The 23,864-nt window shown below is 41.8% G+C and overlaps 2 protein-coding genes across 2 annotated transcripts; one reads left to right on the top strand and one right to left on the bottom strand.

The window, feature by feature from the left end:
- Positions 1-1,751: 1,751 nt before the first annotated feature.
- med10 (mediator complex subunit 10) lies at positions 1,752-4,609 on the bottom strand. The gene is made up of 4 exons (XM_005937277.3): positions 4,328-4,609; positions 4,157-4,240; positions 2,873-2,975; positions 1,752-2,464 (listed from the first exon to the last, which is right to left on the bottom strand). The coding sequence occupies exons 1-4, from the start codon at positions 4,447-4,449 to the stop codon at positions 2,369-2,371; spliced, it is 405 nt and encodes a 134-aa protein (XP_005937339.1). The 5' UTR covers positions 4,450-4,609; the 3' UTR covers positions 1,752-2,368.
- Positions 4,610-7,096: 2,487 nt separating this feature from the next.
- On the top strand, positions 7,097-23,467 carry ube2ql1 (ubiquitin-conjugating enzyme E2Q family-like 1). Its single transcript, XM_005937278.3, has 3 exons — positions 7,097-7,340; positions 8,122-9,094; positions 20,048-23,467. The coding sequence occupies exons 2-3, from the start codon at positions 8,339-8,341 to the stop codon at positions 20,177-20,179; spliced, it is 888 nt and encodes a 295-aa protein (XP_005937340.1). The 5' UTR covers positions 7,097-7,340; positions 8,122-8,338; the 3' UTR covers positions 20,180-23,467.
- The last annotated feature ends 397 nt before the right edge of the window (positions 23,468-23,864 follow it).

Here is a 23,864-nt window from a genome sequence, read left to right as displayed (position 1 = left end):
GCAAAAACAGGAAGATGATCGCTTATATCAGTTATAAGAAGTCCACCTACTATTTCATGGTCAATTTTATTTGTGAATATATTATCTATCAATGTAGCTGTATCAATTGTTATTCTACTTGGTTTTATAATTACAGGGAAAAGGGAGTTACTATACATTGTATTGATGAAATCTGTTGTTTTCTGATGTCCATTTGGGTTACTGAGACAAAGCCTAGGGGATAAGCCAGGTTTGGGCCAAATTTCATTTTTGTCTTATCTTAAAGAAATGCAGTTTATGAATAAGGTCTCTGTTATGAGGAAGCAGTGCATGATGTGCAGGAGTGACAGGAGTGTGTGACTCGTATTTCACCACAAGTGGTTACTGGTGCAAAGGGCTTACACAGCCTTTTCCTAATCAAGTAGTTATTGGTGCTAAAACCTCAGGAGAGAATGAAAGCCGAACTGAAAAGCAAGTGAAAATGAAACAAAGCAGCAGGTTGGGGGGGAAAGTGAAAGCAAACAGAAGTGACCCCGCCAGGTCAAAAAGGTCAAAACAAAAAAGCATGTGTAGGTGAATGTAATTATACTTAAATTGCAAATAAAATGCCTTGAAATTCCATTTAATTACATGGGAATTAAGGCCTTAGCCACATTTTTTCTTTTATTTAAATGTAAAAAGTAAAAAAATAAAAGACCTGTAATAACAGTTTCTAACCTTGGACACATTATTTCTCAATTATAAGTGGATCTGTTTAACAACACAGTTTACTGTGTTATCATCCGTCTACTGTTGTGTTAATACTGGCTAAACAAGGCATAAAGTGACTAATGCTTTCCTTTGTATTCTCGTCGTATGTTACTGTTTTTACAATATCCTCAGCAAACGTGTGTGATCCTGGTTCTTGCCAGACATTTCTTCCTGTTAAAAGGGAGTTTTTCCTTCCTACTGTTGCCAAGTGTTAGATCACAGAGTTGTTGTGCTTTGGTGTTATATAAATAAAACTGAACTGAACTGAATTAACAATGATTATTTGCGATGAGAAAATTGCATTTTGCATAGTCATTCTTACAGTAAATACAACAATCTTAAGCTGAGAAACCAAACAGAAATGGGTTCTCAGCATAACAATACTGTCTGCCCTGAAAAAGTGGAGGCTGAGTAAATGAGACACGTGTTGAGAAATCTGCAGGGATGGCTGGCGAAGAAAGAGGGCTGGCAGTATTACCCCGCAGCATATATCACAAACCAATAGCAGAGCTCATTTCCCTCCTTCAGCCTCAGAGTACTGGCCTCCAGGGGCACAAGGGTGTGACGCTGTGGTTAAGCCCCAGCAGGAGGAGGCGTGTCGGGCTGCGACCTGCCCCATGACACACCCCGTCTGCTTCTACAGCATGTCTACGTGTGTCAGACACTCCTATCCAGGCCGTGTAGTTGCACAAGATGCTCTGGAAGTGATACTTGATATACTTGATATGACTCCAAAGACGTCACTGATACTTTAACAGGTGCACACACGTGTCCCACTGACACAATTGCTCACATTTTAGTACTTTATTGCAGTCCCAGGATTTTAAGACAAATTCCACAAAGCTGATTGATTACAGATTAATGAGAAAATTTCAATTAAAAAAAAAAAGTATTCATGACACTTAAATTTATCAATAAAGATGCCTTTATTTCAAAGATAAAAACATAATTTGCTCCAACATTTTCTACGAAATTATAACCCAAAATGTCTCAAACTAACAAAACAGACAAAAGACGAAAAATCCAAAAGGATCATTTATTTACAAATGTTACTATACAAAGTTACAAATACAGAGCAGACTCATTTCTGACCATCCTAAGTGATCAGGCATAGAATAACCTTGCATTTGCATTCAGTTATCACGGCCAGTAGAAACCTGAGCTTAATACAAATCATCATGAACTGTGTGTGGTACAAAGAGATGTTGAACAACGTTTAGGATGCATTGTAAAACATAGAGAGTTGGAGTATAAATAGACCATATGTACATCTGATGGGATAAATTCCCTAAAGCAGAGTCAGGCAGGAGGTTTGGAAGTGTGTTTATTTTTCCTGGAAAAATATTAGGCTTGAGAATAAATGTGTACCTTTGCAGCAACTGATTCTTTTCCCCTTGCCTTTGATTTGTAATGTGAAGTTTAAATGTAAGGAAAGGACGGGGAATGGCTGAATCAAGGTGCCGAGCAAAAATTACACCCTCTCCTTCGGGATCGGTGACAGCATCACATCATACATAAAGTAACAATTAGCATTCATGCGGGCAGCCACATCCTGCATGGTAAATCTTCACTCCGGCTTTTCATCTCAACAGTCACAGGTCGGAGGTCGGAGGAGGGGGTTGGCATGGTAAAGTAGTCACTAGGAGGGGGCATCTTCTCCATGTATAGCCTTATACTTGGCCATCTCCTCTGGAAAAACTTTGCTGAGCTCGGAAACCAAAAGGCTCTTGAACTTCTGTAATAAAACAGAAATATGACAGTGGAAGTTGCTTTAGTGTTGATGTATAAATACTTTATGTATAAAGAATAACTAGTGAGTTACGATCCAACAAGTACTGTCCAAAGTAAATCTGTCTCGTGTCTTTTTATGTGAACAAATAACTGGGACAGAGTTTTTACTGAAGCAGAAAAAAAAAATCTTTTAAGCACTTTGTCCAAGGATATCATTTTATCACGATCAGCAAGGCTGCCTTAACAGACAGCAGTATAACAAGCACAGGGTTGTTTGTACAATGAAATGGGACCTTTATCTTTAAAACACTCTAAACACACTTGTTTAATCAGTGAAACGTGCTGATGACGCTGCTTATTCTTGAAAAGTCATTGGCCGAGGAATCTCACTGCCCCTGGAACTATCTCTTACCGTCAAAGTGTCTATCTTCCCTTTGACCTGCTCGTTCCTCGCCAAGGCTCTCTCCAGACACTCCTTTGTGTACAGCTGAGGGTTCCGACCTTGGTCAATGTATCTGCAAATACAAATACAATATATCAGCCTTCTTTGATAAAACTCCAGGAACTTGCCAAATAAATGTGACACATTTTTAATGACGCAATGAGATATTTTTGTTTTTGTTTATGTATTTACTTTAGTAATCAAAAATTCCTCGTTATTAGAGCGGCATCAAAACAAATGCATAGAACTGAAACGCTATAAGGACAAAGGTACTGGCCCACCTACACATTACACCTACAGGAGCTTTTATGACATCTCATTCTAAATCCACAGGTATTAATATGGAGGTGGTGCCCCTTTGCAGCTATGGATGCTTCCATTCCTCTGGGAAGGCTTCCATCAGGATTTTGGAGTGTGTCAGATTTGGATATTAGATGAGAGGGCCTGGCTTTGTGCACTGGGGCACAGACATGCTGGAACAGAAAAGGGACTTCTCCAAAAAATTTCACAAAGCTGGAAATGGAGAATTGTCCACAATATGCTGGTAAACTGAAGCACTTTGATTTCCTGTCACTTGAGCTAAGGGGTCCAGGCCGATCCAAGAAAAACAACCGCACAATCTTATCCCTCCTCCACTACACTTTACAATTGGCACGAAATAATCAGGCTGGGTATTGTTTTTCCGGCATTCACCAAAATCAGGATGTCTATATGACTGCAAGAAAGAAGCATGATTTGTTCCACAGAACATGTTTCCACTGCTACAGTGGAGTCCAGTGGCTAAGTGCTGTACACCACTTTACCTGATGTTTGTTATTGTGTTTGCTGATGTAAGGCCTGCATGCACCTGCTTGACCACGGAGACGTTTAATCTATCTATTGAGAATGACAAATTTGTTCACAAATGTTTGTAAAGGCAGATTGCACAGCTGGTGCTTGACTTTATACACCTGAGGCAATGGGTCTGAAAAAAAAATTTAAAGATTATGCCGAATGTAAAAGGGGCTCTCATCAATAACGAATTACTCATATGACGCATGTAAGGCAAACCAAAATACAACCAATTGATTACATTTTAAAAATCAAGGACTTTTTAAATAGGGTTTGGCCCAGTTACAAAAACGGCAATATTAAAGCTCGGTGGTCGGCACCTAGTATGCACTGCACCGTAAGTAACATAAATATAACGAAAATACAGATATTTACGTAACAGAAGGTGACATACACAATAATATAGGCACACATTATACTCACTCAAAGACCTCCAGGGGTACGTTGATCTCATGAAGCTGCTGACGGCACTTCTCGATGTCCTGGAGCCCAGATATCATGAAATTTCTGCAGAGAAAAACGACCGGACACGTAAACATGGGGCTTATTTGCGAAATCTTAGCGGTGAAAGCAGCAAAGTGAAACATATCTCACAGTTTTTGGTTGAGTCCTGCCTGGCTGCTAGGCTGAAAGTCGCTCACGATGATTCCCAGCTGTCGAATATTCTCGATAAACTTCTCCAGGTGTTCTTCGAGGTTATCGAACTTTTCCGCCATTGTAATTAATCACTACCAAACCACCAAAATGTCACATAAAATGCCCCCGCTTAAATTACTGTCGTTATTAGATAATTTCTGTTTACTGTTAGCTACAACTCTACAACATCCTCAACGCTGAAGTGCTTTACGGCTGTATTTCAGCCAATCACTGCGGCTATTGCTCCGTTACCTAGGTAACAACCAATGGCAGACTGTCGTTTAATGACGCTCAAAGCGTCAAAGTGTCGCGAGACTAGCTTCTTTGTCGAGGAAAACCAGATGAATTATCTTAGTGGAGTTTAAACAGTTTATATACTACTAGGTAAACACAACATTTACTCGGTGCACGTAGCGCTGTGTATGTTGTGATGTTTAATGTCCTGTGTCCTGCCCAGCTCAGTGTATACTGAAATTGCTGTAGATTTTCTCAAATAATCAGGTGTACTTTTGCTGTGTCATATCATTCTGGTACTGAAAGTAACAAAAAAGATGCACCTTTTTTAAAACAACAATACCTGACCCAAAGTACTTTATATTCAGGAAAACATATCAAAATCCCAGGTATCCAAAAATACAAAGTAAATAAATAATAATAATCAAATCAATCTACACATATATGACTTAGTATTCACAGCACAGGCTAGAAAAAACAATTTAGCTCACTACTTTAATAACAGAGAACCGTCTTTAGGAACAACAAACTCTTAAAACATTTCCTGTTACTGCATAGGAGAGTTCCTTAATGGTAAGAAAGACTCACACTCAATTTTGTGCATTCTATTCCACTGTAAAATAGCCTGACACAGCAGTTAGCAGTGCTGCCTCACAGCAAGCCTTTCCTGGAGTCAGCTGGGGCCTTTCTGTGTGGAGCTTTCTGTCCCTGTGAATGCATGTGTTCCCCTGGGTACTCCAGCTTGCTTCCAAAAACATGCTTGTTAGTGATTCGAACTTTGCTGTAGGTGTGAGTAGTTATCTGTGTCTTTGTGTTAGCCCCATAATAAGCATTTAAAAAATGGCTATTACTTCTTGCAGATCTTCCTGAGGTAGCAAAGCAGTTCAAATCACAATGCCACCTCCGCTATGCGTCACAGTGGTGATGAGGTTTTGGGGTAGGTGTTTTTTTTCCAGGCAAAACAAAGGGCTGTGCATTTTTTTCCAAACAAATAAAAACAAACTTTTGTCTCATCTGTAAACAGAATGTTGTCACAGAAATTCTGTGGTTTGAGCCGATTTTCTTTTAAGCCGATTAAGTCTTTTAATGTCTTCATTTATGATGCACCTATAAAATTAATACTTCTGACTCCTCACAGTGATCCCAATAGTGGAACTAACAAAATAGACAGGAGGCCGAGCTGGGGATAATAGGGGATAATTTTCTTTGGAAAACTGACATGGTTTTGTCATGTGCAGAGGAAGGATTGTGGATATACTGGAGAACGGATGTTGAATATGGAGCTGCCAGGCAACAGGAAAAGAGGAAAACCACAGAGGAGGTTCCTGGATTCAGTGAAGGAGGACATGCAGAGGGGTGGTGTGACAAAAAAAAGATGGTTGGGATGAGGTGAGATGGAGCCACATGATCCTCTGTGGTGACACCTAAAGGGAGCAGCCAAAAGAAGAAGAAGACAGTGATCCCAACACCATTAACACCATTGAAAACAACTCTGTTCTGTTTCACTGTAATAGTCTTTAATTTCATTTTACACTTGAGCTTCTCAAAAAAGCTCATCTCATCTTTCTAACTGGAACACCTGAGTTCAAGTTGCCTTGGGAGAAATCATTAGCACAGAGGTTCACTAATTTTTTCCAGAATCAGCTGTCACTGATCACTCAGGCGGTTTGTCTAAAACTAACCCTTACATAAAGATCTGACCACATTCAACAAATCGATGCAGAATCTGTGGTCCTAAAACTTTTGCGAAAGAACAAGATTCTTCTTGACCTCACTATGACCTCATGATCCAGATATTCCACACACACAAAAAAAGGAAGACAGCGAAAGAAAGCTGTTTAAAAACTCTCGTCTTCTCTGATTACACTCAGAAATAATGCTGAGCTCCGCTTAGGGCAATTTTACCCAGAGTAAAAATACCCTGGCGCTGACTTTGCTGGGGACAAAAGGCATCCATAAAGTGAAAGTAAAGGCCAGTGACGCAGCGCGTTACACCATGCCGGGCATCTTCCTTCTCCTTAACCTCTCCTCTCTCAGCACCAACACCAAGTTAGCCAGAATAAACCAGGAAGTAATCCATTTTCCATCAAAATAGAAGCAATATTGTGATAACAAATACGGCGCATTGCATAACAGTGGCTAAATTTGGAATATAATAATAAAAATATGAATATTTAGTAACTTGAAAACTGTCCTCAAACCCGACCCTATATTTTTGTAACGGATTGCCACACACACACACACACACACACACAAACACACACACAAACACACACACACACACACACCTTATTCCCTTGCTTTTGAATTCACCATGAAAAGCAGATACGCTGGACTATAAGAAATCGAGGTTGTTCATCGGATTTCTTGTGTTGCACCTGGCACTCGTCAGCTGGAACACGGTGCCTTTACCCCTTCATACATGATCACACACGGTTTGCTTCAAGCTGGGCTTTTATTTTGAAATGTAACGTCGCCGGTGCAGAGCAGACCGGCTGAAGAAGGATTACCGGGGGCTGGCTCGTCCTCGGCTGCATTAAAGCCGAAGCTACCGCAGCTGCACACACACATACACACACACACATCAAAGGCTCTCCTTCTCCTCCTCGCTGCAGCTCTCGCAGACAGCGGATCAGCTGGATGGTATAACCCTCTCTCCTTTTTTTGGTATTTTTGTTTCTTCCGTTTTTTTACGCACACAGAGCGGGACATTAAACGGAAATTTCAGCAGACCACGGTAAGAACAGGCTGAATTTTTGTGTGTATCTGTGTGTGTGCAGTGTCGGGTTTGTCTGTGGGCAGGAGTACACACATAAAGGAAAATTCGTTTTATTATGCATAGTGCAGGACTTTAAGTGTGCCCAGGTTCGGCTTTATGGAGACCTGTATCTGGTTGACATGGTAATTAGCCTGAGGGGTAACATATTCCACAGTGTTTATACCAGCTTGTGTGTCCTGTAATAAGATTCAAAAGAGAATTCTACACATAATATTTGTTATATATATATATATATATATATATATATATATATATATATATATATATATATATATATATATATATATGTGTGTGTGTGTGTGTGTGTGTGTGTGTGTGTGTGTGTGTGTGTGTGTGTGTGTGTGTGTGTGTTGATCTTCCACAGTCGCTATTCTATATCATGTCCTGTGGGGATCCAGTGTGTCCATTACATCAGGTTATAGCAACCTTGAAATGCAATGGCGTGTTTTTTCTTTCTACCTCTGCTCTCTGCGGCTTTTTGATTTTCCTCATACAGCCTCTTGTTTTTGACATGGTAATATGGATACTATGCAGCTTTCTCTTAAAATATCCCACACGATCACATCTGTGCTTCTGCGTAACGCATCGTCCTATCACCGAACAACTGCAGTCACAGACGTGATGTCCGTCCACTTGTGGGAAACATGACTGGATTCCTCTGGTCTGTGTGAGGAAAGCTGTTTTATTCGATTGTCCATCTGGACTCATTTGTTGTCTCTCTGTTTTTCTTTGCTTTTAGTCGAAGATGAAGCACTGAGGAGAGAACTGCACAGGCTCCCGCCGGTTGTGTTCATCCTGAGGCTGCAGTGAACGGAGGAGGGGGGATTGCGGTATAAGAAGGTTAATAATCGGCATCAATAAAGGTCGTCTCTTTTAGCCCGGAACACAATCGAAAGGGTGAATCTCGCCCCTGTGCGGGGGGATCGGCGGAGCAACGTGAGTGTGTAAAAAAAATTATGGCCACCCTACTGCGAAAGATCGGTCTGATCCGTCTGCACGACCGAGACACCGAGGACCCAAAGCACCACCAGGGCTCGTTAAAGGGGAGCAAAGGAAACCAGAAAAACAACACCAGCAAACACTGTCAGACCGCCAACGAGACCAACATCCTGAGCACTCCGGAGATTAAAGCGAGGAAGCTGGACCAGCACGGCAAGGACAAGCCGTCCGGCAAGGATAAGCAGGTCAAGGATGCGAAGGAAAAGCAGCAGACGGGAGGAGGTGGTGGCGGCGGTGGAGGAGGAGGAGGAGGAGGAGGAGGCGTAGGAGGAGGCGGCAGTAAAGCTACCAGTGCCTCCTCGATACCACCGCTGCCGCCTCATCGGCAACACTGCACCCAGGTCCGGACGCGACGGCTGATGAAGGAGCTGCAGGAGATCAGGAGGTTAGGAGACAACTTCATCACGGTGGAGCTGGTGGAGGACAACCTGTACGACTGGAACGTCAAGCTGCACCAGGTGGACAAGGACTCGGCGCTGTGGCAGGACATGAAGGAGACCAGCACAGAGTTCATACTGCTCAACGTCACCTTTCCCGATAATTTCCCCTTCTCGCCGCCGTTCATGCGGGTCCTGACGCCCCGGTTGGAGAACGGCTACGTGCTGGACGGCGGGGCCATATGCATGGAGCTGTTGACCCCCCGCGGATGGTCCAGTGCCTACACGGTGGAGGCCGTCATGAGACAGTTTGCTGCCAGCCTCGTAAAAGGACAGGTGAGGAGAAGCAGGGGCTGCTGGGTGAGGGTCCTTGCTTGGAATATCAACCATCTGTAGCAGATCTATTACTATTACTGATGCTGATGTTTCGTGCGTAATTGTGGCACTTTTACGCTCAGGTGTAGCAGCTTTTAGACTTAGAGAGAGTTTAAAATCTGTGTTCTTGGCCATTCTTTGTTTTCTAACGTAAAACAGCCTCCGCTTCAGCTTCTCGAGGCATGTTTGTCACAAAGATTGCTGAATTAGCACATTTGTCTTTTAATTGCGTCGTGGAACTACATCCCACCGAACTACAATATAATTCTATTTAAAAATAGTGTTCATTCTCTACATCCGGCCTATTTATAGCATGTTCTGTCATTTTCTGTCAATGCATGGCTGTGATGTCTTAGATCCTCACACCCCTCCTCTCTGCTGTGAGCAAACCCCTCATTGTCAATATTATTCATCTTTATGTGATTTTCCTGCGGCCATTTCACGCAGTCTCTCCTTTATGCATCAGCTCTCCGTCTGCAGTTGCGCCGTGCTCTCCCTTTTTCCTTTTCCTTTTTTTTTTATCACCTCCGTGATAGCACCCTTTGACAACAAAGACCCGCTCCCATGCGATGGAAAAGTCTCTTTGCATGCTCTAACGCGGTCTAACTCAACTCTGTAGTCCTGTTAGGCTTTTCTAATCTATCGTTCGCGATGGTGGGGAGGAAGATAAGTGGATGAACAAAACAGAGACGGCAGGTTGCCTGCCTAGTAGACCTGAGTGACTTAGAGTGTCTGGATTATGTAATCCTGTCAAATCTGTTTTTTTTTTTTTACATCCTCAGTGCACCGCAGCAGCAGCTCTTCAATTCCAGCGGAAATGGCTGCTTCTCTAAACGCATCTGCCTGCTCTAACCGTTTAGTTTGAGTAGATATTCTGTTCTCCTCCCAGATAAGATTCGGTTTTTTCTTTAATGCGTTTCAGCTCTTTCATCTGTACACTGTACACCCCCCCCCCTCTCGCTGACTCGGGCTGTTTTGGAATCAGCAGTGGGGCATTGCTGATGTATTAAACCTTATGTAAACTGTCACTGCATTGGCCTGCCCTAACCCCTTTTTGATGACATAACAAAACGTCATTCCTGAGTCATTTGTGGTCATTTAGAATCTGTCATGAAGAGAGGTCGTGAGGTCAAAAAAAGGCCTGCAGTGTGTGTGTGTGTGTACATCTTGATTTACTGCTTGATGAGAGGAGGTTGCAGCTCTGCAGTGTCTTCTAATTATGGTGCAGTGTCTTCCTTATCTGGCTTGCTAATGGAAACTATATTGATTAATTATTCCTCTGTGTGTGTGTGTGTCTCTTCTCCTCTTTTGTACATCTCCACAGGCACTCGCATGTACCCCGTCCTAGTTTTCAGAGAGGTGTAATGGTCTCTTACTCATGACAGACAGAACACACGCACACGCACACGTGTCTATAAATAACTAAACACACAGGATATATTTATTTGTCCTTGGCCACCGGTTCCCTGTAACAACAGTGATGAGGCCAGTTTAGAAGCTTCCTCTCTATTTTTAGTGTTAGAGGATACACGAATGACACGGTGCTGAGCTGAGAGTCAACAGAGATACATGTGTCTCCACCTGCAGACGTGAGGAAGCATAGACACACACACGCACACACCATCACACCAGCTGGGATGGGGGGAAATCGAGCTTAATATAGGTGTTTTTGTAATGACATCCAATTTTGTAAATGATATGTTGCTGTTTGTGTAGTAGAGTTCAGGCAGTATACCGATAGTACTATAATCCATTCTCTTGCAAGTTCTCAAAGCAGACATGCCTTTACTCTTAATTTGCAAGAAAATCTGCAGTTCCACCAAATTTTCTCTTTCTCTGGGTCACTGTGCAAAATGTAAAGAAAAACCAAATGCAGCACACACAAAAATAAAAAGAGAACTTTGTTTTTTTTTTAAAAATATGTCTCAAGCAGTGAGTTTTGAAAAAGTTGTTGCATCATGTCTTCTTTTAAAGCTGTGTAAGTGTTTGGGAACTGGGGAGAACAACTGCTGTGGTTTTGACAGTGAACCGTTGTTTTCCCATTCTCGGTTAAAGTGAAGATTTCAGCTCCTCTGCAGTTCATGGCCTCCTTATTTTTTTGTTGTATAATAAGCCTTGTCCTTTCAGCTGCTCCTTTATTTCCCAAGTGGTCCCTACAGCGGATGGATTTGCATGTTTGATTTAGCACAGTTTTTATGGCAAATGCATTTCCCGATGAAACCCTGCCATTTATCAAGACTTGGGACTGGGACGAGCAGTACACTAACCTGTGACCTCTTGGGTGTTTCCTCCCATTATTTAAAAAGGGGGCCTTTTACGTGGAAGGCAAATGTGTTAACCAACTACACCTACGGGTGTGGATTGGAGGCACGTTTAACCTTTCCTGAAAAATGATGTAATCTGGATAACAACACATATGCTCCAACACCTGATTTTGTTCCATTGTCTATCCAGGTATACTTTTACTGCACTGGCAGTGTGTTTGGGTCATTGTCATGCTGAAAACTGAAGTCACTGCCAATCAGATGAAAGCCTGGCCATTGCAACGCAAATCAAAATCTCATTTGACTTTTCCACATTCATAATTCCACCAATTTTGACAAGATTCCCAACACACACTGACTGAAATGCAGCCCCCAAACCACAACAGAGCCTCCACAATTACACATGGCTGTAGACTCATTGTTGTACATCTCTCCTGACCTCTGTACATGTTGATGATGATTTGAACCAACATAGGACCTGCTCTCACTGATTTTCAGAACTGTTTTTGTGTATCATTTTAAAAACCTCAAGACAGCCTAAACCTTCCACGTGGACCATTTCTGACCAGGCTTCAGTGAAGAGCAGATGGATGAATTGAATCCTCGTGTCCTGTGTCAGGTCTTTGCTGGATTTTTTTTTTCCAGTTTCTAAGGACATGACTTTCAGATACAGTTCATCTGCTGTAGATAGTCTTTTAGGCCCGTCACTTCTTCTTTTGTCCTCTACTTACGCAGTTTTCACAAGTTTTTTTAAGGTCAATACAAACTTTGTCAAGTTTTCAGCTAATAGATCTTTGGGAATCACCTTGTTGGTACAAAAATAGCATTTTATGCCTCTCAATCTGTGCTACCATTGGTATTTTTTAATAGCATTAACTAAAAAAAATTGGTACAAATTGCTGTGTTTTTAATAGCAGCAAAGTGCCTAAGGACACAATTTAAAACTGGTTCTAGACACAACGACGGTGCATTTATATCGGCCAGTGTTAGATGTCTTAACAAACAAAAAAACAAACATTCCTCTGAAAATGGTCGGATATAAGAAGTGGACTGAAAATAAGTGAAAAAGCGGCCGATGTTCAAAGAAAAGCTTTAAACGAACTTCAGAAATCCTAGAGAACTATTGCTCAACAGCTCTTTAAAAACTTATAAGAAATTCTGGCTCGTTGGAAACAAAATAAAAAGGAACAAGGGGAACAAGGGGTGTCACAGTACTGGTCATACGTACTGGATACATTTTTAAAAATTTAGAGAATTTCTTTGTTATTTTTCACCCTGTTTTTTCAGTTGAATGAAGGATTTACCTTTACACAGTTTCCATGCTCTTGAAAAGAGGATTGGTTATTTTGCTGCCAAATTTAGTTTTAACCTGCATTATTTTAACTAAATCAGTCAAGGTTGGACAATTAATTAATTGGATTGAAGCATAATTGAGAAATGATAAGAGTCTTCACTTGCAGACCTTGATTAAAGGACTATTCCAACAGTTTCACTGTTAATGTCATTTTACTAGAGATGTGGGAACCACAGGATTTTACAAAAATATATAATTTATGAAAAAGAACTCTCCAAGCAAGAGATATTTTACTCCGCTGTCCGTGTTAGGCTTATACAACCCTCAGATAGCACAGGTGACATCGCCAGGTTGTTTGTTTAGCCCTCTGGAATCTGAAAATGCTGTTTTCACAGAATCCGTCATCATCGCCGTGATGACAAAGCGTAACTTTGTGTGTAAAATCAGGGGAATTCCCCTTTAAAACATCCCGTCTTCTGTGATTTGCGCTCTTCCACTGCTGCCTGCATTACGTAGTGTGTGATTCTGTGCAGATTGAGGAACCCAGACTGGTGAAACTAGCAATCATTTACCCTTTACTGACCTCGCCATCAGTCCCACTGGGCTCCCCTTTGAGGATGATGTTGATGGCACTGATCCCCGTTTGTTTATCCCAACACTTTTTAGCACATGTCTGTGTTATGTAATCCCCCCCCCCAGGCCTCAAAGCTGCTTCCCAACATCACTGGGGCCTTCCCTGGTCTGCCCATTGACTGATCTCTATTACGCGGCAGCCACTCTACACAAATGTGTCTCTCTCAATGAGCGAGTGCTTAGCTGAAATAGATAAACACTGACATGGCGCTGCATAGGCCCGGGGCACTCACCCAGACAGGCACACACCCATTTGATTGCCCACTGGTTCTCTCACAAGCAGACTTTTCTTTACTTCCTCTCTCCGTCCATCGTTGCCTGTGTCACACTGTGACTTTCTCCCAGATGACTGCAAGCACAATAGAGGTAATTGATACTCAATTTCCCTGTTTCATACTGGAGTCTTTAATACAGGCTTGTGCACCAGTGTACATTTCACAGTCTCCCATTCACACACTTCCTCTTTGCGCTTTGAGTATTTCAGGCTGGCGGCTGCAGGCTTTCTTTATTTCGTCTCGCACAGACACACAAAAGCAGCTCACTTGCTCACAAATTCTTCCACATAACATCCAAACCAATCAGTTCACTTTGGGATAGCTTCTGCTCTGCCATTGATCTCCATGGTAATCTCACCTCTTTAACAATAGCCGGTTTCCTTTAACATATCCATCCAAGGAAGTAACCCGCCATTTTGATGTGGTGACAGCAACTATATGGTGGGACGCATGGATAATGAGTCTGCATGTGATTTCAAAAGAGAATAACACCTCTCACCTCCCTGACAGAAGCCAACCGGAACATTATTTGTTCTTGTCAGCCTGGGTAATCTGTGTTCAGGCCTCTGGCAGCAGAGGGAAGCTGAGCAGGTTTCAGGGAGAGCTGATCAGGTGAAACCCTGTCGGTTTGTTTTACATTTTAAAGGATGTGTTGATCCATTGTCTGAGAAAAGAAGAGAATGTCCTTTAAAGTGTGTTTTTCAGTAACAGAGAAACAGAAAACAAATCCCAAGGCAACATTGCGTATAATATCTCATCTGAGTGAGTCACCCGGTGAGTCATGCATTCAGTTTTTCAAAACAAGTGGAATAAAAAAAAAATCACCGTGATGGTAAAGTTTCTTCTACCAAAGCACTAATCAGCTTTAAAACTCACGATTGTCTTCAATCTTCAGATGAGATCAGCCGCATTCTCCTTGGTTCCAGCCGTCTGACTTCATTTCAAGTGTTTCAATATGAGATTAAATGACTTGTCATAATGGACATTTCTAATTGGGATCGATGTCAAGACTGATGAAAGTAATCGGACGAGGTTTTTTTAAACGTGTCTGCTGGAGAGACAGAGTGACAAACGTAGAGGCAGAGTGAGTGTCGCTAAGCCTCGCAGTGAAATGAGGCCACTGTTGCTACATGAATGGAAACTCTAACCCTAATCTCCAGATCATTCAGCGTTACCACCTCACCTCCTTTTAGCTATTCTTTATTGACCCAGAATAGCCGAGCAAGTATGCATGGCGCACGGTTACGGTTCACCAGATGTCAGGGGAGCTGAGAATTAATGCTGGATTTGCAATTTAGAAGTGTAGTCCTAAATTCAGCATCTTGTTTAAGGACATGACCGTTTTCACAGGTTCCAAAGGTCCATTAGGTCCCCTTTAAATTTAAATGCTGGTGATGAGGCAGAAAAAGTAGCACGACCTGATATCTTTTGGCTCCTTGAGTAAGACGGTGCTACATGGGAACACGACGTCGAATGCAAGCTCCAAAAATGAATGCTTTTCTTTCTCAATGTTTTTTGCTAACACACAAGTTAAAAAAGCACCACAAGTACTAATCATGTAACTCATATTAACTGAAGCAACTCATAGAGGGTTTGTGTGTGTTTGTGTAGGTAAATTACTATGAAGTGTTGGCATAGTATGGCCCAACTCCTAACATATTCCCTAACAAAAATGACTGTTAATTGCAAGTACTAACTTCTAACTTCTGGTAATTTATTGCTCAGACTGTAGTGTAGTATGACTGGCAACGGGGTTGGGTGGGCAAGATACAATTTCAAAAATCTATGCACGTCACATTTTCTTAAGCTGTCCACTGGGCTGGATTGGAGTGCTCACCAGGCTGATTCTGCCTCCGGGCTTTATGTTTGACACCCCTGCTATTAATGTTTTGTACCAATTAAAAGGAAGATAATTGGTGAGTTTCTGAGGTCTTAAAGATGCATGTTAGCATATCTCAGTGTTTGTGCTAAGCTAAACTAGCTAGCCACTAGCTGTTGCTTCACAAACTGTATGCAGAGAAGTATTAATCTTCTTTTTTTACTCTTGGAAAGAACTCAAACGAGCCCAATTCCCAAAACTATTCAATTAAGCAGCAGACTGAAAAAGGAATACTGAAAAAAAAAGATAACGGCCACTTTGTTCAGGCTCTCGGATGTCATGTTCCTACAACAATGACAACCGTCCTTAACAGCAGAAAACTGACTCCACAGAAGCGTAGTATACCTGACGGATTAATGTTCCGGCTATGGGTGTATAATTTTTCTGCACTGCACTGCAGCATGCAGAGGCGCTCACCAAGTGAGGGAATTGTGTTAGTATTGGTTTCAGTGGAAAGCCTCGGTGCCTCCCTGCCAAGAACAATGCTACGGGTAAAGGGAAGTGGTGCAGTGTGTCATAGTGTGTAGAGTACCCAGTATTTTCCTGTGAATCACCACAAAATTTAACCTACAGTTTGACCAGTGTACATAGAGCCACTGTGCAGTCAAATTTGTGGTTCTCCCGTGTTTCTCAGGTGATTGTATTACATTAAAAAAAAAAGCTAGTGACACTGGTATGAGTCACACCTTTGTCCAGGCTGTGGTGTCATGGCATTGAATGTCTCCCTATATATTTGTTTTTCGGCATTAAGTGAGTTGTTTCATTTTCCATTCATCCTCCCACACAGCTTTCTTCAGGGAAGACTTACTGCCAGTAACAGAAAAGGCAGCTTTATCATTTCAGTTGACGCCTACTCTTCTTTCCTCCATATCCCCCCTTACACACACACACACACACACACACACACACACACACACACACACACACACACACACACACACACACACACATTTATTATTAGTCGTGTGAAGGAGGAAGGGCCTCAGCAGCATGGTGCCTGGTGAAAATCCTTAAGTCAGATATCACAGTGCTTTTCATTGTGCACGAGGCAGTTAAATGGCTCTTCTGTCGTATATACACACTTTTTCATCATTTAGTGCCATAGGTGCTTCTGCTCCTCACTTATCTCCTCATTTCTCCGAGTACCAGAGGGTGTATTTTTACTTCTGATTGAACCTGACATCTTAAAAGCTTTTTTTGTTGCACGCCTTTAAACATTGATCTGTTGTTGGTCAACCTGCTTTCAGACTATCTGTCTTGTCAACATCCCTCCTGCGGCTGTGCATTCACCATCAACTTCATCCATGTGCATGTGTGGGCTGCGTTTCTGTCTTTCTGTGTATGGTTTGAAAAGATTTCAAAAAACTGTTTTCATAAAACGTTTGACAAGATTGCTGACAATTATGAACCTTTTGATCTGACGTTGAATATCCAGATCACAAAGTATTGATATGTGCTTCCTTTTGAAGTTTTGCAAAATTATATTCTGCTTTTTAAAAATCAAAATGAATGTGCACAGGCAAAAATTATACCATAAATCAAGGATTTCTTTCATCTGCAATGAATTGGACTTGCGATAATACCACAAACAGCTGGAGGGAAATAAACTGAAAGGTTTACGTCAGTTTTCACATAGATTTTTGTTGATATTCCTAAAAGTCCTTTTTTTCCTATGTGTATTATTTATTAGATATTGAGTTTAGTTTGCTGACATATTAAACTGTTGCATTCTGCTAATCGCAGCTTTTTTAAATTTTCTGTCATCATAAACTGAAAATCTTTTAGCTTTAAATCATTTTTTTCTTTTAACTTTGTCAAAAAAATATGTAAATGTCTATTATGTTACAACAATCTTCTGAATTTTATCGTCAGTGTCATCAAGGCTGGTTTTGTGGCACTACACTTGGCTTGCGCATGCTTATTAAAAATGTAATGTAGAACTTTTGTCATAAAAAAAGAACATGAAAATATTTTATTTAAAAAAATAGCAGCTATCAAAATACATTGAAAGAAGAAAGCCTCTGTCTCCGTAAGTTTTATACTGCGGAAAAAAAATAGATTTGCCACCTAATGGCAAAGATCCTAGATTTAGATCATGGCTGACGTCTAATCAATAGCTTTATAGCTCTGGATCTATCCAATTTAGTGAAAAGGAATTCATAATTTGGGTGTTTCCTCTAGACAGAGAGCCAGTCAAACAAATGTACTGCATGAAAGTAGTGTCTTTGGCAGAGGCTGCACTTTAGCCATCAGAAAGTGAATACGTGAGTGTAACCTTTGCCAGCAGCTTGTAAATCAATATCGCTATTTAAAAAAATCACCACACTGCCAAATTTATAATTTCTTTACATTTGAAGACACACCTTTTTAATAGTCTACATTTATGACAAAATAATATCAGAAGCACATCTTGGCAGGTACCAATAAATATTTACTTTTTGGCATTGAGTGTGAAACGGGACACAAAATAACACGAACACGTTAAATACAGTGTGAGGCTGCAGCTTAGTTTAATATAAAATATCAAACAAAACAGCAGCAAGCCTGTTTCTGTTCACAATTATGGCTAAAATATGGCTCATATATCTTGTATATTAATGTTCTCATTCTGTGACAGGAAATACTGCTGCTGGCATCACAGAGATACACAGTAGTTTTCTTTTGAAGAGCGCCAAAGGCAGAGTTACACGGAAGAGGATTAGGACCATGGGGAAAAAAACATAGTTGGCATGTCTTTTTTTTCTTCTTTTCCAGAATTCTGAGAAAAAAGTCCGAATTCAGAATTTGACCCTTTTTTCTGACTTTAATCTCAGAATTCTGGAAAAGAAAAAAAAAGATGTGCCCACTTTTCTTTGTTTTTCCCAGAGGCCCAAATCCTCTTCCATTGAGTTACTTTAATTAGAGGAATGGTGAAGTCACAACTTTGCCTTCATTTATTGATTAAATTAGGTTTCACATGTTGGTAACATGTAGGCATAAAAAACTGCTTGATTAGATTTAGGAAAATGTCGTGATTTGGGTTCAAAATATGTAGTTGTTTTAATATCTGTTTTGTCCAATAAGTTATTTGAGTTTTTTGATATAAAATGCGATAGACATGCATACCAACACTGTCAGTAAAACACATCAAATGTTTAAGGAGCTTGCAAAGAAAAGCATCCTGACTTCTTTAAGTTGCTTGAAGACGTTTCACCTCTCATCTGAGAAGCTTCTTCAGTTCTAAGGTCAAATGGTGGAGAGTCCCAGATATAAACCTAGTGGGAGTTTCCCCCCACAGAGGGACAAAAGGACCCCCTGATGATCCTCTAATCGCCTGAGCCAAGGTGTGAAACTGGGTGTGGGTCCCAATCAGTCAGAGTTTCGCCTTGTCTCAGGCGATTAGAGGATCATCAGGGGGTCCTTTTGTCCCCCTGTGGGGGGATACTCCCACTAGGTTTATATCTGGGACTCTCCACCATTTGACCTTAGAACTGAAGAAGCTTCTCGGATGAAAGGTGAAACGTCTTCAAGCAACTTAAAGAAGTCCAGACGCTTTTCTTTGCAAGCTCCTTTGACTACGATGACCTGGATGACTGAGAACCTTCACAGACACATCAAATGTTTCCATAAATTGTTGAAAATCACATCTGTTGCTGTCTACATGGATTTGTTACATTTGCACTGAGCAACCATCTGTTCTATAGGAATAAAGACAGAATACAATGAGGTAACAGCTACTCAAGTCCCCTCTGTTGTGCTTATTGACAAAGACTCATTCAGACTGATGGCAACACGTTGGCTATCTGTCTGCATTTGAAAACCAGACAACAATTATTTGCAAACCTTTGACAGTCTCTCAGAGGGTAATTGTAGTCACTCCAAGTCAACTGATTGCAGAATGGTTGTTTCCAATCAGATGACCTCTGCAATCGCCTGAGATCAAAAGTGGTCATAAGTGTGCAACACCCTCAAGCTCTAGGCAACCATTTACTTGAAGCTGCAACTGATACCAAAATGTGAAAATGTTCAATAAAATCACCAGTAGCCACCGGTTTGCTATTTTTGGTTTTTGTTTGGTTTGTTTTTTTTTCAATAATGTTGCTTTCCTGTTTTACTTGTGTGACTGAGCAATTAGCTCTAAACTAGGAGGTAATGTTTAAGCTAAGTGTGTCCCGTTTGGATGCTTTTTCGGTTAATTTTATTTAAATTTGGTGCATGACATGAGCCCTTGTTAGTAGTGTTCCCAGCATATTTTCATTTATTTATTAAAATGTCGATATTTGGTGTCTCAGTATACAAAATAGCCACACAAAATACTGTGTTATTATGCTATATCAAGTTTTTCCCCCCCAGCTCTAATACCAAGACAATTTAAAGTTTTGCTACACCACTATCATGGTGTCGCTCACTGAAATTAAATTACACAACACTAATGTCTGTGTCCATCATGCCTGAAACGACAAACGTCATGTGTTCAGACTCCTCATTAGTCGGCTGTTTAATTGCTTCTGTATTTTACTAATCTTTTACACATGAAGCTAACCTTGTCCCCCACCCTTTCCTTTTCCTTTGTTTCTTTATCTGTCGCAGGGCCGTATATGTAGGAAAGCCGGAAAATCTAAGAAAGCTTTCAGCCGCAAGGAAGCCGAGGCTACCTTCAAATCCCTGGTGAAGACCCACGAGAAGTACGGCTGGGTGTCTCCGCCCGTCTCTGACGGCTGAAGGCCCCGGCACCGTCCCTCCGACCCCCGCGCTAGCCGGACAAACCCAGCTAGCCCCGACACGCAAAACGACACACCACGCTAACTCAACAATCTCTCATTTTTCACCTTTTGCTGTTTCACTCAAGATTTTATTTTATTTTTCTGGTTTTATGTGTTATTTAATTATTTTTGTTATTTTGGATTTTGATCACCATCTCCAGAAGAGCTGACATCCATTCATCGCCGTCACTCCACCTACACCTAGAAAACAACTTTTGCTTCACCTCCCTCTCACCCAGGGATTCTTTCCCCTGTTTAGGAAAGACCTGAGAGGGCAGTGTTTGCTTGCGAGTGTGTGGGTGGGTAGGTGGGTGTGTGTGTGTGTGTGTATGTATGTATGTCGCTGCATTGGACATCCGCTGGGAGTGTGTGCACGTGCATCGGAGTGTGCTCTAGTGGGTGGATTTTTTTTCTTTTTTGAAATGCACACGCATGCATGTGCAGTGGGACAAATCGGACAGTGTGGACTTTTCCACCCATGTGAAAGACTACTGAATGAAGGAGACTCATCTCCCTCTCCTGTCCTTGCAATCCTGCCCCCATTCTCCCCTCCCTTTTCCATCCCTCATTCCTTTCTTCTCTTGAACTGGCATTACGTCCCGCCATCTCTCTCTCTGTAGCTGTCGGGTCATTTACATATAAATGAAGCTGTTAATGTTTTATAGAAGGGCAGCGCACTGACGTTTAAACTCACTCATTCGCACCTTCATTTCCCCTTTCTTTTGACTGTGCCGTTGCTCACAGTTCAACGCAACATGAAGATTGTAATTTACATGGAGCTGTGCTCTCTCTTTCTCTCTCGCTCTCTCTATCTGTTTCTTTCTTTAGCTCGCTTTGTTTCCTTCTCTCCATCTCTTGTGGCTAAATTTAGAGCTCACTGTTGCGTAGATGGATATTGATTTTTAATGGAGAAAAAGAGTCACATGCTGCTTTATGCAGTAACTACTGTATGTATGATAAATAGAATGACACTCAGTCACCTCTCTCTCTCTCTCATGTTCTTGTTAGTGTGTGTGTGTGTGTGTGTAGGAGAGGAATGAAGACTATAATTCTCGCGATTTAGATACCAGATGGTACAGCTGAAGGCTAGGCCTCAGTACGTGTGTGTATGTGTGCGCGTGTGAGTAAGGGAGACAACACTTAACAGAGAAAAATATGATTTACTGTGAATGACACTAAGACTTGAAGGGAGTGCTGGCTTTTTGCTAGATTACCTGCCTTCTTGCCCCGCCGTCGACGTCAGCTCCCGATTGTTATTAGCGTAAAACACGCGTGTAGCTGTGACCAAATATCTGCGCGCACACAGCCTCGTCTCTCTATTGGATGCACGCGATGGAGAAAAGGTCGGCAGAAAATACGCTTTGCCTCGCCCAGATGTTTTGCACAGCTCACACACTTCGAGCGTACACCTGCGGCCTTCGGCGGTAACACCTAGAAATGAAGACAGACAGGATGGCGTGCTGGGGTGGTGCTTTAAATTGAGAGCCCCCCGGATTGATGTCTGCTGAAAGCAAGAGACCGAAGGCAGGAGAACAGAGGGATGGGAGGCAATCGCGAGAGCTTTGATCACCGCCGCCTGCTTCTTGGAAATGTCAGGTGGATTGAAAATGTCCGAAGACGGCCGTGATTACTTAAGAGGCATAGAGCTCAAACCTTTTTAAAAGGACTTAGTATATATCTACTGTTAACTGTACGGCTGCAACAGCGTCGGTCTCAATCAGCTGAGGGGGCCCGCTAGCCGCAGACTAGCTATCTCTCCATTCTGTCCAGTGAGCTCTGTTTGTTTTGCTTGCCGCCAGTTAAATGTCAGAGGGAAGGCTGCTAATTGGTCTGACATTTCAGCAGAGCGTCATTAGAGGAGACCGCGAGGGCACATGGATGGACGATGTCAGAGCTCCCGCTCGGCTCTGACATTTTGTCATTTTCTTCTCCTGCCTTAATTTTTGGAGGGATGGGGGTTTGGCAAGGTGAAGGCAGGCAGGTGAGGGGTACTGGAGCCAGCTCCCAGCTCAGCGGTCCTCGACCATGGGATTTTCAAAAATCGCAGAGCCATCTGCGATTCGGATCAGGTCATATCTCGTCCCGACGCTCCCTTCGAGTCGCGGTCGACAGCAAGTCTGGGTTTGAGTGCACGTGTGAGCACATATGTGTGTCACACTCCCATCATGAAAAAAAAAAATTAATAAAGAAACAGAAACATCACCATCTGGTATGTGATCATGTACGAAAGCGCGTTAGTCCTCTTTTGAATTTGGCTAGTCATTTCAGGGTCGGTCGTATAGTGATCTCTCGGCTTTGTCAGCAGAGAAAACTGTAAACTGAATTATTATGACAAAATATCTCAAACAGCTGAGTGTTTGCTGGTTTCAAGAGAATACTTTTGTGATATAGTTTAGATCGGTAGTTTGCAGACACTAACTGGGTGAACTGATTATGTTGTAATATATCTGCATGTGATGTGATTGGTAGCTAGCTACTGTATCTCTTTCTTTTTTTTTCAAGAAAAGTGAGGAAAAATATGGGGAAAAAACAAAAAAATGCAAATGCTTCTCTTTTCTTGGTATATATTTTTTCTCTCTCTCTTTTTGGTTCTGTACTGTATGTATTTTTCTTTTCTTTCTAAGCGTCCTAAAAATGTCACATTGTGTTATATGAATGTTTGTGTTTTAATTTATTTGTGGTTTGCCAAAATGAAGATTTGAAGCATGTTGCAGGTACTGTCACAAGAAAACGAGAAGAAAAAAAAACCTACTAAGAATGATAGCCTATGTATTTGTGTGATCAGAGATTTGGGGAGGGGGCTGGGGTGGAGGGTACAGGCAGCAAAGAAGGACAGAAGGCAGTGAAGCCTCGAGATTATAAAGGGAGTATTTTTGGGAGTGTGTCAAAGTGGAGTCAAGAAAGTGACATGGTGCTCCCTTGAATACTTTCTGGTGCCCTCCATGATGTCACTACTGTCCCTTTCCCCATTGATCCTGCTCTCTAAACAGCGATTTGGTTTGTGGGTAATGCAGTCAACACAAACATCTGAAGTCCCACGAGTCACAGATCGGAGCTCAGTGTGACCTCCCTATGCTTCAAATCAAACTTCTTAAGGGAATCTGACCTGTGATGAGTTACCCTGGGTCACTTCGTCCCACTTCTGACTTGAGTGTTTAGTCCAGACCGAGGTCTTACAAGTTCAAAAAGGTGAAAGGTCATTGCAAGACCAAACAGGAATGTGCAATAAAAGTTACAGCTTATTCAACCTCTGCTGATTTGTTGGTTTGTTTTTTGAGCTAATGTCACATCTGGGAGCTTTCTTAATGTCCCTGCTATGCTCTCAAACATCCTAAAGACACACTTCCATCTGCTGTGTCCTCAGCCTGGCCCCTGCATTGGCCTACTTTCATTTACTGCAGCTGACATTCATTGTAAGGACAGACTGTAATCACCCATCCTTGTCTCCTCGGCTAGTTCCTAGACACAGTGTTCCCTCTGTATGGCCAAGTGTGGTTACCCGAATATGGCGGGTAGTGGACATCTGTAGATGGATGTGTTAAAGACAGTGCAAAGTTTGTTTAAGGTGAGATGGTTAAATGATACACACTGTAGAAAAGAATAACATTAAAAAAATCTTTTTATTTATTTACTTTTAACACTGG

This window comes from Haplochromis burtoni, unplaced genomic scaffold (assembly GCF_018398535.1).
Source record: "Haplochromis burtoni strain Fernald_Lab_line unplaced genomic scaffold, NCSU_Asbu1 Contig_225, whole genome shotgun sequence".
Classification (NCBI taxonomy): Eukaryota; Metazoa; Chordata; class Actinopteri; order Cichliformes; family Cichlidae; genus Haplochromis; species Haplochromis burtoni.
The sequence above is the reverse complement of the archived record's forward strand: the minus strand, read 5'-3'. Positions and strand labels throughout refer to the sequence as shown.

What these genes read in the sequence shown, in the direction of transcription:
- med10 (XM_005937277.3), bottom strand. Translation starts at nt 4,449, where the DNA reads ATGGCGGAAAAGTTCGATAACCTCGAAGAACACCTGGAGAAGTTTATC. An exon ending in GCAGGACTCAACCAAAAACT is followed by an intron (nt 4,241 to 4,327) that starts GTGAGATATGTT and finishes TTTTCTCTGCAG; the next exon opens with AAATTTCATGATATCTGGGC. An exon ending in GTACCCCTGGAGGTCTTTGA is followed by an intron (nt 2,976 to 4,156) that starts GTGAGTATAATG and finishes TTGTATTTGCAG; the next exon opens with ATACATTGACCAAGGTCGGA.
- ube2ql1 (XM_005937278.3), top strand. Translation starts at nt 8,339, where the DNA reads ATGGCCACCCTACTGCGAAAGATCGGTCTGATCCGTCTGCACGACCGA. An exon ending in CCAGCCTCGTAAAAGGACAG is followed by an intron (nt 9,095 to 20,047) that starts GTGAGGAGAAGC and finishes TATCTGTCGCAG; the next exon opens with GGCCGTATATGTAGGAAAGC.